Here is a 12,285-nt window from a genome sequence, read left to right as displayed (position 1 = left end):
TACTTGACTGTGGCTGTGAATTGCTCTATTCAATCTGTGATTCTTCCTCAGGGATTTAGTATTCTTCACCTTTAATCTCCTCAGAATCTAATCTTTCTTTCCAGCTTCATTGTTTTTGTCATAAATAAGACCAGGTAATTTTGTTAACTTGCTCAATGTCAATATCTGAGTTACTAGTACATACCTTATACACCCCCATATTTTGGTGTGCTACTATTTGTTGCTTTTTGGGCAAGATCGTTTTTAGATAAATAAGTTTTACTCAGGTTTCCCAGAGGAACATGAGCATGACTATCATGCTGTTTTACATCTTGACACCTTGTGTTGCTTATTCTTTTCATAGGGTGGCCTAATGGTTAAGGTGTTTGCCTTACAAACACAAGGTGCTGGGTTTGAGTCTCACAAGGGATAATTGGCTAGGCTTAAAATGGCTCACAAGGGCAGTTAGCTTAGTATGAACCTATGAACCTATTTACTTAGAAAATTCATTGTCAAAATTAACTTGAAAAGTTGTCAGTTGCTCCACCAACACTGGTATTTTTTTCTTTGATAGATTTCATTTTTATCAATAATTCTGCTTCCACTACATGAGTATCCTCAGCAGCCAGATCTATCAATTAAAGCCCTACTCTATATATTTTTTCTTGCCAATTATTTAAAATTCAGATCTATCATGATTGTCCATATTACACTTGTGACTGAACATGTAACCTTGTCAAAAAAGGCTTCTACCGTGCACCATTCATTTTTCTAGCTACTGAAAGACAGTTTCTAAATCCATGAAAATGTTCATGTTGGAAGAATCAGTTGATGCACTAGTGAGGAATACAACCACATTTTTTCCAAGACATGACATAAGCCATTTTATACCTGCACCACAATAAATGTTTTTGTTTTTATTGTTTGCTGTTGGGGAAGGTAGTTTTATGTTGGTAAAATGAAACAAAATTAAAAAAGACTTTGGGAACATTGCCATGACATTAAGGGATGGAATAATAATAATAATAATAATAATAATACAGTTTATGACCATGCATCAGTTCATTGTTTTAAAGTTGCTGCTATTACTGTTTTAGTAAATCATGGCCAGGTGGGGAAGTTTAATGAACTATGTTATTTGGAAGTTAAGTGTCAGAACATCCTAACATTACATGTCGCACCATGTTTAAACTATCGATTTCCTTTAATATCTGCACTGAAAACATAACCACTGGACCAAATTAATTGATCATTTTTCATTGGCTGCTTTTTAACATGTGATGTTCTTGTATTTATTTGAACATTTTAGAATATGTTTTTATTCCTTGACAAAGCAGTATCTGATAATATTATTTTGAAACACACACTGAATAAACCTGTTATGTGAGTTCAGTTTCATTTGTTGTAGGCCTTTTAAGCTATTGGGGGGTGAAGTTTGGACTTTGCCTGAAATTTGTTTGTGACCATAAAGCTCAACAGATTGAATCAAGATGCTTGACTTTGAAACAAATTATGGAGCTGCAGTGACTACAGAAAAGAACCAAAATCAAACATGATAGACTACAATCCTTTTTTGTACTGATTATTCCAAAATCTTATCAACATGTATGTTCATTGTGATTAGACAATCTATAAAAATTTAACTCTGTTTCAACTTACCTCTTTCTTGAATTTCTTCCCTAATCTCTCACTGTACTTTTGTACTGCAGACAACATAGCCTTCCCAATCTTGTTTAGTAAGACAATATTCAGAGGTATTCCAAATAAAGCAAAGACGATACAAAATATGTGACCTCCTATTGTGCTGGGGCTAAGATTGCCATATCCTGGAAGATACAATAAATTAAAATCAGTGTAGAAAAATGCATTTTAAATTACATATTCAAGCAGTTTAGGTAGAAACTGTAGCTTATGGACACATGTCCTGCTTCATGATAACATATAAATGCATTCCATGCACAGAGACAAACAATTTAACAGCAGTGCAAAATCTTAGAGGGCATTCAGAAAGCCTTCCTCTTTTTTTCAGTGAATTAACTTTGTATGTCTTGTGCAGACCTCACAATATCATAATTTTAAAATATAATTTTTTTCTGGAAATTAAAAAAATGACTGTCTAAAGATCAAATTTTAAATGAATGTCCTTTAATTTTCAGTGATATCAGTTAACTATTACATCTATTTATAAAACTACCTCAAACCTCTAAAATATTATGGTGTAGGATATTTTCTTTCCCTTTGTGTTTTTTGCTCAGTATCTGCTGATCTTCATGCCTCCCCCATTGAGAGTCTGCCCATTTGTCCTGATATGGTATGGGGCAAGCCATCCAGCGGACAGCATTATCTAGGCAGCCATGCGGGATCTTTGTGCCCTCATTCATACCCAGTAGGATGTGGGTAATGAAGGTATTTTTATGTAAGCCCTAATCCTAGATCTAGCAGTAATGTGCATACCTACATCATCTCAAGGACTACCAATGCCCTACTATCTGTGCATGGGCACTCCCGTGGATGCACAGAGAAGGGCAACAGTCATAAGATAAACACTTTAACTATTATGCCAACCTCCCATTTCCATAAATTAGTACTAGGCTAACAACCCTTGTGGGCCATTTTAAGCCTAGCCAATTACCCCATGTGAGAGTCAAACCCTGCACCTTGTGTTCATAAGGTCAATTTGGGTAACTTCAGCACACAGCCATCCTTATACCAGAACCTGTTTTGCATACTCCTGGGCATCCAGTCATAGCACTGGAGTGACAGAAGAGCCAGTGAGAAATCATCACACCCTTACCTGAGGATGGGCAACCCTTTGCTACTCAATTTCCATCCTCACCTCCCCAGCTCTTTCACTGGCCAAACCTTTACTTAAACTTGAATCATCTGGGTCACAGTCAGGGCTCTATCCCTCTCTGCCATACAGCTCTTTCAGTTTGCAGGATATTTCTGTAGTAGCAGTAAACTTCTTTGAGGTGGCATGACTGGAACCTCTTTAAATGCTTCAGGAGTTCTGACTCTAACATAAGGTAAGTGCCTATATTTTGGCATGAATTTATATATATATATATATATATATATATATATATATATATATATATATTTTTTTTTTTTTTGGATTGTCTACTTGCATTTCATAGCAGAATTACAAATACATTCTTCTTATAATATAGCCAAGACTGTTTTTTTTTTTTTTTTGGTTTTGTGTGCATGTGTTTTACATTTGTTTGTTATTCTTCATCTTTTTCATCCATCCTTTAAACATACCCTAACTGTCCATCCAAGACTGAATTGTAATAAGTCTGCAAGATATAATTCACTAAACAGAGTTCTGAGGTTGGTTTAGCTCTCACAAGCATGTGGTTCTAGATGCTCTGCCAATTATTTAATTATTTGATAGTCTCAACCTAACTCATTTCCATAACTGTCTCATAATGTAAGCAACACCTTCTCACCATCATAGTTTAATGGATGCCCATAGTACTCCACTACAATCATCTTCCAATGTCATCAGAACAATTCCAGTGCTAAAATAAATTATAAGTTTTAATAACCACAGAACAGACTAGAACATGCACTTATAAACAAACTACTGCTATGCAAAAGCAAAGAACTTAATCAATAATTACACAACTTAAAAAGGGTAAAGACTGTATATACTACTTTGTATGTGATATGCTCCCTCAGGCTAAAGGAGTTCATTTTTATTTTAAAAATTTAGTTTCATTTAAACCCATCAAGTACATGTAATACTTCATTAGTTACTTATTAGTGCATGGTGCATCAGTAAAACAGCCATGCATATGCACCATTTAGTACAATATTCTGTCTGCACTTAATTTATTTTCCCTAAAATAATATTCCTTTAGGAGATCAACTTACCAACACCACCTGAAAAGTTCCTACCAGTGCCCAACCCTAACATGAGTAAAATTACTATTAAAATTTGTGAACAAACAGCTCACTAACTTAAGCAATTCAATTGCTTGTACAAAAAGAATCTGTTGAACAGAAACTCTTCTTAGCCTACTCTGTTGTGAACATGAAAGATTCCAGTATCTTTAAATGACTTAACAACACTTATAAGAAATCCTAGCTTCTTTAAAAGTGCATTATACCCATGACTACAGATAAGAAATCCCAGCTTCTTTAAAAGTGCATTAAACCAATGATTACAGTTTATCAAACAAAAGTTGTAAGGTGCCACTTCACACCTTTTCAGCAGCAGTATGAAATTATGATTATTACTTAGGCCTGAGAAAGTGATGACCTGCTAATTCCTGGATATAACAAGTTTGAAAATCTGTGAATATCCACTACTGGCGAGGGAATCTCAGTGTTGTTAGCATTGCACTTACAGCAAGAAGCTCTTGCTCAAATATAGATTGTGAAATTCATGTCATTAAAACAGACAGTGTGGTCAAGGAACAAACTCTGACAGCAATCCTTTGCTATAGAAGCTCAAAGCAGAAAATACTAGAAGAAAACCAGTTTTACAATTATAATCATCAAAGATGGTAAATAAAACCACCAACCGCACTGATAATTTCAATTATCATATCATCAGCTTCCATACCTTCAGTGTAAGTCTTTTATGCAATCAGAATTTTTAGAGCTTCTGTTCTTATACAATTTTACAGTTATTTTCCATGTGCGTAATAATAAGATTCCTGATCTACTTCTTGTAAATACCCCAGGTATTACCACCCTTAGGCAATTCAGATCATGCAGCTTTGCATGCTATTTTAACTGGTTGTTTTAACTTCAAAAGCAAAATAAATTGCCTTGACTTTTAAAGACAAACATTACTAGTAATTAGCAATGACATTGGTAGTACTGACTGGTCAAATGTATGACTGAAGAACATCTATAATGCATAGGAGTTATTAGATTCTCTTCATAAGTAACACTTGATCAAATCTTTAGTAATAAGTTACAAGATCAAAATATCAGTCACTGTTATGGCAGAATTTTTAACTGGAAAAGCTGGTTAGATATAAAAGCTGGAAATTTAGAACAAATAGGAAACACAAAACATTGAGAATTATACAGTAAAGCAGCCAGCAGGCTTTGTTAGGCTGTTTGTAACACTAAAGCCAAGAATGGAGAATGAAATGGACTTAGAGATATTTACATAAATACAGCAACAGACATGCAGTGGTTTTAAGGTTTGTCCACTGTCTATTAAAGATTGTGATTTAAGTGATCTTGGCTAAATAAATACATACACATAGGTTCATAGGTTGGTACTAGACTATCAGCCCTAGGGCCTATACAAGCCTAGCCAAACAATTCCCCGAATATTTCTTCCCACAATATTTACTTCCCTGGACCCCTGTCTAGCAGGGCAACTGATGTGATCCCCGGGGTGAATTTCCTATCTCCCATCCAATCGTCAAGGTTCCTTTTGAAGAGGGCCAAGGAGGCGCTCTGCTTATCATGTATGGGCAGTCTATTCCAGAGTATGGGGAGTCTCTGGGTCAGGAACCTATCCCTCCATCTTGTTTTGTTTATTGTGATGACAAGGTTTAGATCCCTGGAGCATGTGACTCTGAGGGATTGAGATTTCTTTAAGTGGAGCATGTCCAACAGCTCAGGATTTGACATGGCCATGTATGTTAAGCAGAGATTACCTCTGAGTAGACAATATGCCACAGAGTATTGCTGGAGTTCTTTTAGATGGTCAGCATAGGGCATCTGCTTTAGGCCTGTGATTCTTTTAGTGAGGTATTTCTGTGGCCTTTCCAGCTGTTGCAGATGTCTTGTGTGGTACATACCAAATGGGTGTTGTACTCTATAATGGGTCTAATGAGGGATGAGTACAGTGGGGCAATGACATCCTTTTTTTTGGATGAAAAGCCGTTAATGATGAGGTGTGCCACATGGAAGGATTTCCTGACTGTTGTGGCAATGTGGTTATTGAAGGTGACACCACTGTCCACCTGTGTCCCTAAGTCTCTCATCACACTTTTGGTGTTTATTGTACTGACACCTATATGGTAATTCATGTTTTCAAAGAATGGTGCTTTCCTCCTTGGCTACTGCTGTTAAAATTCTTGTTAAGACGCTTCTCCTTGTTTCTTCTTTAAAAGAACTTTTATTAAAATGATTTAAAACAAAAAACAAAATAAAAGCTACAACCTAACCATTTGAAAGTTAGCGTTGTAACGCAAAAAAGAGAGATAAGCACTTTCGGTTTATCAACCTTCTTCAGATCTGCTTAACATTTGCAGCTACTTCTATTTATATTCATGCTGCTGACTTAGAGTCATCCCCCACAACCAATGGGAGTCTCTATGCTAATTCTTGGTGTACTTGTAATCTAATCCGATGTTCTGGTTTTTATTTCTTGGAAGCCAATTACATTCTTCCATACAAATAGGTTTTAATAAATCTACCAATGTTTATTCATTCCTTTCTCTCACCTAATTTGCTGTTCTTTTTCTTTTGCTCCAATGGCTTGTGTGTATCCTGTTGCAAGATGCAGGCTCCACCTTTTTATGTCATGTTCTTATTTGTCTTTTGTAAAAACTAATCACTCTCCCTGCATAGCATTTTTCATGTATTTCGCCTCTATATTGGAGGCGTCTGTCTGCCTATAACAGAGCTACAACCTCTTCTCTTTCATGAGTTGTCTTCATTAGGTAAACCACAAGTACAGTGGCTTTCTCCTTTGTTTTAAAACATAGGATCAAACACTTTCTTGTAAATGCTCTTACTTCCATGTCATCAGGTCTCTTTCAAACTGATAGCGCTTACTTAACTACATAAATGCACTTGCTAACTCACATCATAAATCACAAACTTTTTTTATTTTGTGTCTTGCTTCTTAATATCAAGTCTCTTTCTGACTAAGAGCGCTTGCTTATATTCAAAGATGTACTGCTGATTCCTGTTTTTCTATCCGAGTTTTACTTTGTGAATAGCTCTTTACTCAGTCTTATTAAGAAGCTATCCTAATTGTTTTTTAATGTTATGTAATCCATTGGTTGGCAAATTACACTTCTTCTCCTTTTTCTCCGATACTAATTCCAAACTCTCTACTAATTCAATGCCTTTTCTTCATTTGCTAACAAATTTCTGCTAAGAAATGTCTTTGATCTCCATAAACATAATTTCTCCTTTCTAACTGATGTAAATAATGGATGAACAACACTCTTTCTATTTCTTTAGCGCTCTAAATTTCAATATTTTCCAGACTTCTACATGCACAATGAACTTGATTTCAATTTATTTATAGTTTGGGGCTTACTCTCCTTCCATCATAATGTTCAGACCAGGGCTAGAACCCTGAACCCTTTGTTTAAGGGTCTAATGCTCTACCGACTGAACTACGTTGGTAGATGCATAGTTCAACTCCCTCTTAGTTTTCTTTTCTTTCTAAACAAGCTTGAGGAGGACTGTAACATATAGGCCAAAAAATATAATAAGCAAACTATACTCTTTTTATTCCTTTGATGCTCTTGGTTTCAATGTTTTCCAAACTTCTTGCACAGTAAACTTAAATTCATCTGTTTTCATTTATGGCTAGAGATTTCTTCTCCTTTCACCATGGTGCCCAGACTGGGAAAAAGCCCTGGACCCTCTGGATAAGGGTCTGATGCTCAACCGACTGAGCTACATTGGCAGATGTATAATTCATTTCCCTCGTAGTTTCCTTTCTTTTAAAAATGGTTTAAGCGGGACTATAGCATTTAGTCCGGGGAATTGGTTGGATCGTAAATTAATTATCCATTGCAACTCAATTTTTTTCTGTTCTATTCACTATATCACCTCCTCATTCCATAGGCTTAATCTGTGCCATAACCATAAATCTAAAGTTATGCTCTGGATTTTCTTTAATATGTACACAAAGAGCATTAGTCTCTATTTTATTATGAATGTCCCGTATATGTCTTAATACTCGTTCTTTGAATTTTCTGTTAGTCTTACCTATATAGAATGCTTTACATACCATGCAACTTGCTACATAGATCACATTCTCAGTGTTACAGGTTGCTCTTTCTTGAAAGATGTAAACCTTATTTGTCATTGGATGCTGAAACCTATCTGTGCTCATAATGTACTGACATGCTTTGCATTTTCCACATTTGAATGTTCCTGTTGGCATAGATACATTCTTTGCCTCTTGCCTGTCTATGTCACATAGGAGCCTCTTTAAGTTCTTCTTATTTTTATAAGTATAGCTAGGATGTTCTCCTACTATGTCTTTTATCTTCTGGTCCATTGTTAGTATAGGCCAGTATTTCTTAATAGTTTCTCTTATAATAACATTATCTGTACTGTACGTCAAAGGACATCTTACTATTTCCTTTCTTCTGTTCGGATCCTTTTCTTTGTTCTCTTTATCAATTTTAGCTGAATAGCATGGTCTCCCTTTCTTCCTTCGGATATCTCTAAGCTTGTCTTCATCCAGTTTTTCTTCCTTATATCCTCTCGCTGTAAAGATGTTCATTAATCCTTGTATTTCTTCTCGAAATATATTATCATTGGTACACAATCTGGAGACCCTTTGCACCTGGTTGTCCTTAATATTTTTAAAAATATGGCCTGGATGCATGCTAGATCTATGTAAATGATGTTTTTTCCAAGTTGTTTTTCTATACAGGGCTGTTTCCAGTCCTTTGACCTCATCCATAATAATATTAACATCCAGAAATTCTATTTTCTTCTGTGACATTTTGATTTCAAACTTTAGGAAATCCGTTGTTGCTGTTAGAAATTGAATGAATTGCTGCAACGAACTTTCATGCCCTCTCCATATAAGAAGAATGTCATCAGCAAAGCATCCATAGAATTGTATATGTTGTTGCCAGATATTATTTTCATCTTTGCTCCACTGGCATTCCCATTGGGCTAATACTATATTTGCATTTCTGCCAATAGACTTCATGCTCATATAGAAATAGATTGTTTTGTAATATAATTTCTAGTAGCCCACATATCCTTTCCACATCCTTATTCGGTTCGTTAGCTAGTATAAAGTTTCTGACTGCTTCTATACCATATCCATTGGGTATGCTAGTAAATAAGCTATTCACATCCATTGTTGCCAATACCATATGTCTATAGTTGTCACACTTGTGAGCTTCAGCATACAATTTCTATAATAATTGCGCTGTATCTTTTAACACTGTAGGTGCTTTCTCTAACAGATTTTTAAGCTCATCTTCTATGTAAATGGAAAGAGGCTCCATGATCCACCCTCTTCCTGAAACTATGACAAATAAGGTTTACATCTTTCAAGAATCCAGTGACAAATAAGGTTTACATCTTTCAAGAAAGAGCAACCTGTAACAGTGAGAATGTGATCTATGTAGCAAGTTGCATGGTATGTAAAGCATTCTATATAGGTAAGACTAACAGAAAATTCAAAGAACAAGTATTAAGACATATACGGGACATTCATAATAAAATAGAGACTAATGCTCTTTATGTACATATTAAAGAAAATCCAGAGCATAACTTTAGATTTATGGTTATGGCACAGATTAAGCCTATGGAAAGAGGAGGTGATATAGTGAACAGAACAGAAAAAATGGAGATGCAATGGATAATTAATTTACGATCCAACCAATTCCCCGGACTAAATGCTATAGTCCCACTTAAACCTGCTTTAAAAGAAAGGAAACTACGAGGGAAATGAATTGTACATCTGCCAATATAGCTCAGTCGGTTGAGCATCAGACCCTTATCCAGAGGGTCCAGGGCTTGATTCCCAGTCTGGGCACCATGGTGAAAGGAGAAGAAATCTCTAACCATAAATGAAAACAGTTGAATTTAAGTTTACTGTGCAAGAAGAAGTTTGGAAAACATTGGAACCAAGAGCATCAAAGGAATAAAAAGAGTGTAGTTTGCTTATTATATTTTTTTGTCCTATATGTTACAGTCCTCCTCAAGCTTGTTTAGAAAGAAAAGAAAACTAAGAGGGAGTTGAACTATGCATCTACCAACATAGCTCAGTCGGTAGAGCATTAGACCCTTAAACAAAGGGTTCAGGGTTCTAGCCCTGGTCTGAACATTATGATGGAAGGAGAGTAAACCCCAAACTATAAATAAATTGAAATCATGTTCATTGTGCATGTAGAAGTCTGGAAAATATTGAAATTTAGAGCGCTAAAGGAATAGAAAGAGCGTTGTTCATCCATTATTTACATCAATTAGAAAGGATAAATGATGTTTATGGAGATCAAAGACATTTGTTAGCGGAAATTTGTTAGCAAATGAAGAAAAGGCATTGAATTAGTAGAGAGTTTGGAATTAGTACGTGAGAAAAAGGAGGAGAAGTGTAATTTGCCAACCAATTGATTGCATAACATTAGAAAACAATTAGGATAGCTTTTTAATAAGACTGAGTAAAGAGCTATGCACAAAGTAAAACTTGGATAGAATAACAGGAATCAGCAGTACATCTTTGAATATAAGCAAGCGCTCTTAGTCAGAAAGAGACTTGATATTAAGAAGCAAGACACAAAATAAAAAAAAGTTTTTATGATGTGAGTTAGCAAGTACATTTATGTAGTTAAGTAAGTGCTATCAGTTTGAAAGAGACCTGATGACATGGAAGTAAAAGCATTTACAAGAAAGTGCTTGAGTCTATGTTTTAAAACAAAGGAGAAAGCCACTGTACTTGTGGTTTACCTAATGAAGACAACTCGTGAAAGAGGAGAGGTTGTAGCTCTGTTATAGGCAGACAGACGCCTCCAATATAGAGGCGAAATACATGAAAAATGCTATGCAGGGAGAGTGATTAGTTTTTACAAAAGACAAATAAGAACATGACATAAAAAGGTGGAGCCTGCATCTTGCAACAGGGTACACACAAGCCATTGGAGCAAAAGAAAAAGAACAGCAAATTAGGTGAGAGAAAAGAATGAATAAACATTGGTAGATTTATTAAAACCTATTTGCATGGAAGAATGTAATTGGCTTCCAAGAAATAAGGACCAGAACATCGGATTGGATTACAAGTACACCAAGAATTAGCATAGAGACTGCCATTGGTTGTGGGGGATGACTCTAAGTCAGCAGCATGAATATAAATAGAAGTAGCTGCAAATGTTAAGCAGATCTGAAGAAGGTTGATAAACCGAAAGCGCTTATCTCTCTTTTTTGCACTACAACGCTAACTTTCAAATGGTTAGGTTGTAACTTTTATTTTGTTTTTGTTTTAAATCATTTTAATAAAAGTTCTTTTAAAGAAGAAACAAGGAGAAGCGTCTTAACAAGAATTTTAATAGCAGTAGCCAAGGAGGAAAGCACCATTCTTTGAAAACATATTTGCAGCATTTCTTGGGTTTTCCATAAGCGTTTGCTCATTTCTCTCTCTACTATATGGTAATTCATGGGTACACGGTTTTTCCCAAAGGGGATAACTATACATTTCTTGGCATTAAGCTTGAGCCCATGGCTCTGGCACCAAGCATCTTTTCTGTAAGGCCCTTTTGTAGAGTATCCACATAATTTGGGGATTCAATAATGGTTCCCAGTTTGCAGTCATCTGCAAACTTTGTTAGCCAGAGTCCCTTAGTGTTGGCTATTACTTCAGAGAAGTAGATGCCAAACAAGAGCGGTCCCAGGACTGTACCCTGAGGTACTCCACTTGTCAGTTGTCTGGAGCTAGATTTAGAGTCGGCTACTTTTACAGTCTGGGTTCTGTCAGTAAGCCAATTGGAAACTCATCGAGTGACGTAGGGATTTATGCCCAGCTTAGTAAGTTTATATGTGATTCCAGAGTGGGGGATGGTGTTGATGGCCTTGGCAAAGGTCCAGATAGGCTGTGTGGACCGCCTTACCCTTGTCCACAGCTTTGGAGACTGATTTGAAGAAGTTAATCAGGTTCAGGAGACAAGATCGGCCCTTCACAAACCCAAACTGGGTGGTGTCCAGTGTCTGAAGGTTGCCAATGTCTTTGTTTATAAGTTCCTTGATAATGCATTCCAGGCCCTTGCAGATCAGGCTCATCAGACTGATGGGACGGTAGTTCCCGAGATCCAAGGTGGATCCCCCTTGTGGAGTGGGATAACTGTAGCTGTGCAACACTCAGTGGGCATGAAGCCTGAGGTGAGGCTATAATTAAACATGACATGTAGGTGAGGTGCCAGTTCATTTTGTAGTTCATGTAGTACACAGCCCGGGATGTCATATACAAATATTTCAAGTGTGGGCATTAATTAAAGCCTGCCAACATACCAAAACAGTCCTTCCATTAATAGCCATCCAGACTGCTCTTAAAAATATCTTAATAAGTGCTCGTTTTAATGTAATTTGGTATTCTATTCGATGAATCAGCTGTTCTCTCAGAGAACC

At 36.2% G+C, this 12,285-nt stretch overlaps 1 protein-coding gene across 1 annotated transcript in view; it reads right to left on the bottom strand.

Moving 5' to 3' along the window:
• KCNK17 (potassium two pore domain channel subfamily K member 17) overlaps positions 1-12,285 on the bottom strand; it is a 302,663-nt gene that overhangs the window by 152,099 nt on the left and 138,279 nt on the right. The window contains exon 3 of the mRNA XM_044084870.1: positions 1,639-1,805. Within this exon, the coding sequence (XP_043940805.1) occupies positions 1,639-1,805 (167 nt within the window). The remainder of the gene's footprint in view (positions 1-1,638; positions 1,806-12,285) is intronic.

The sequence above is a fragment of the Protopterus annectens genome, chromosome 1.part1 (genome assembly GCF_019279795.1).
Source record: "Protopterus annectens isolate FY-2018-M chromosome 1.part1, PAN1.0, whole genome shotgun sequence".
Lineage (NCBI taxonomy): Eukaryota > Metazoa > Chordata > Ceratodontiformes > Protopteridae > Protopterus > Protopterus annectens.
The sequence above is the reverse complement of the archived record's forward strand: the minus strand, read 5'-3'. Positions and strand labels throughout refer to the sequence as shown.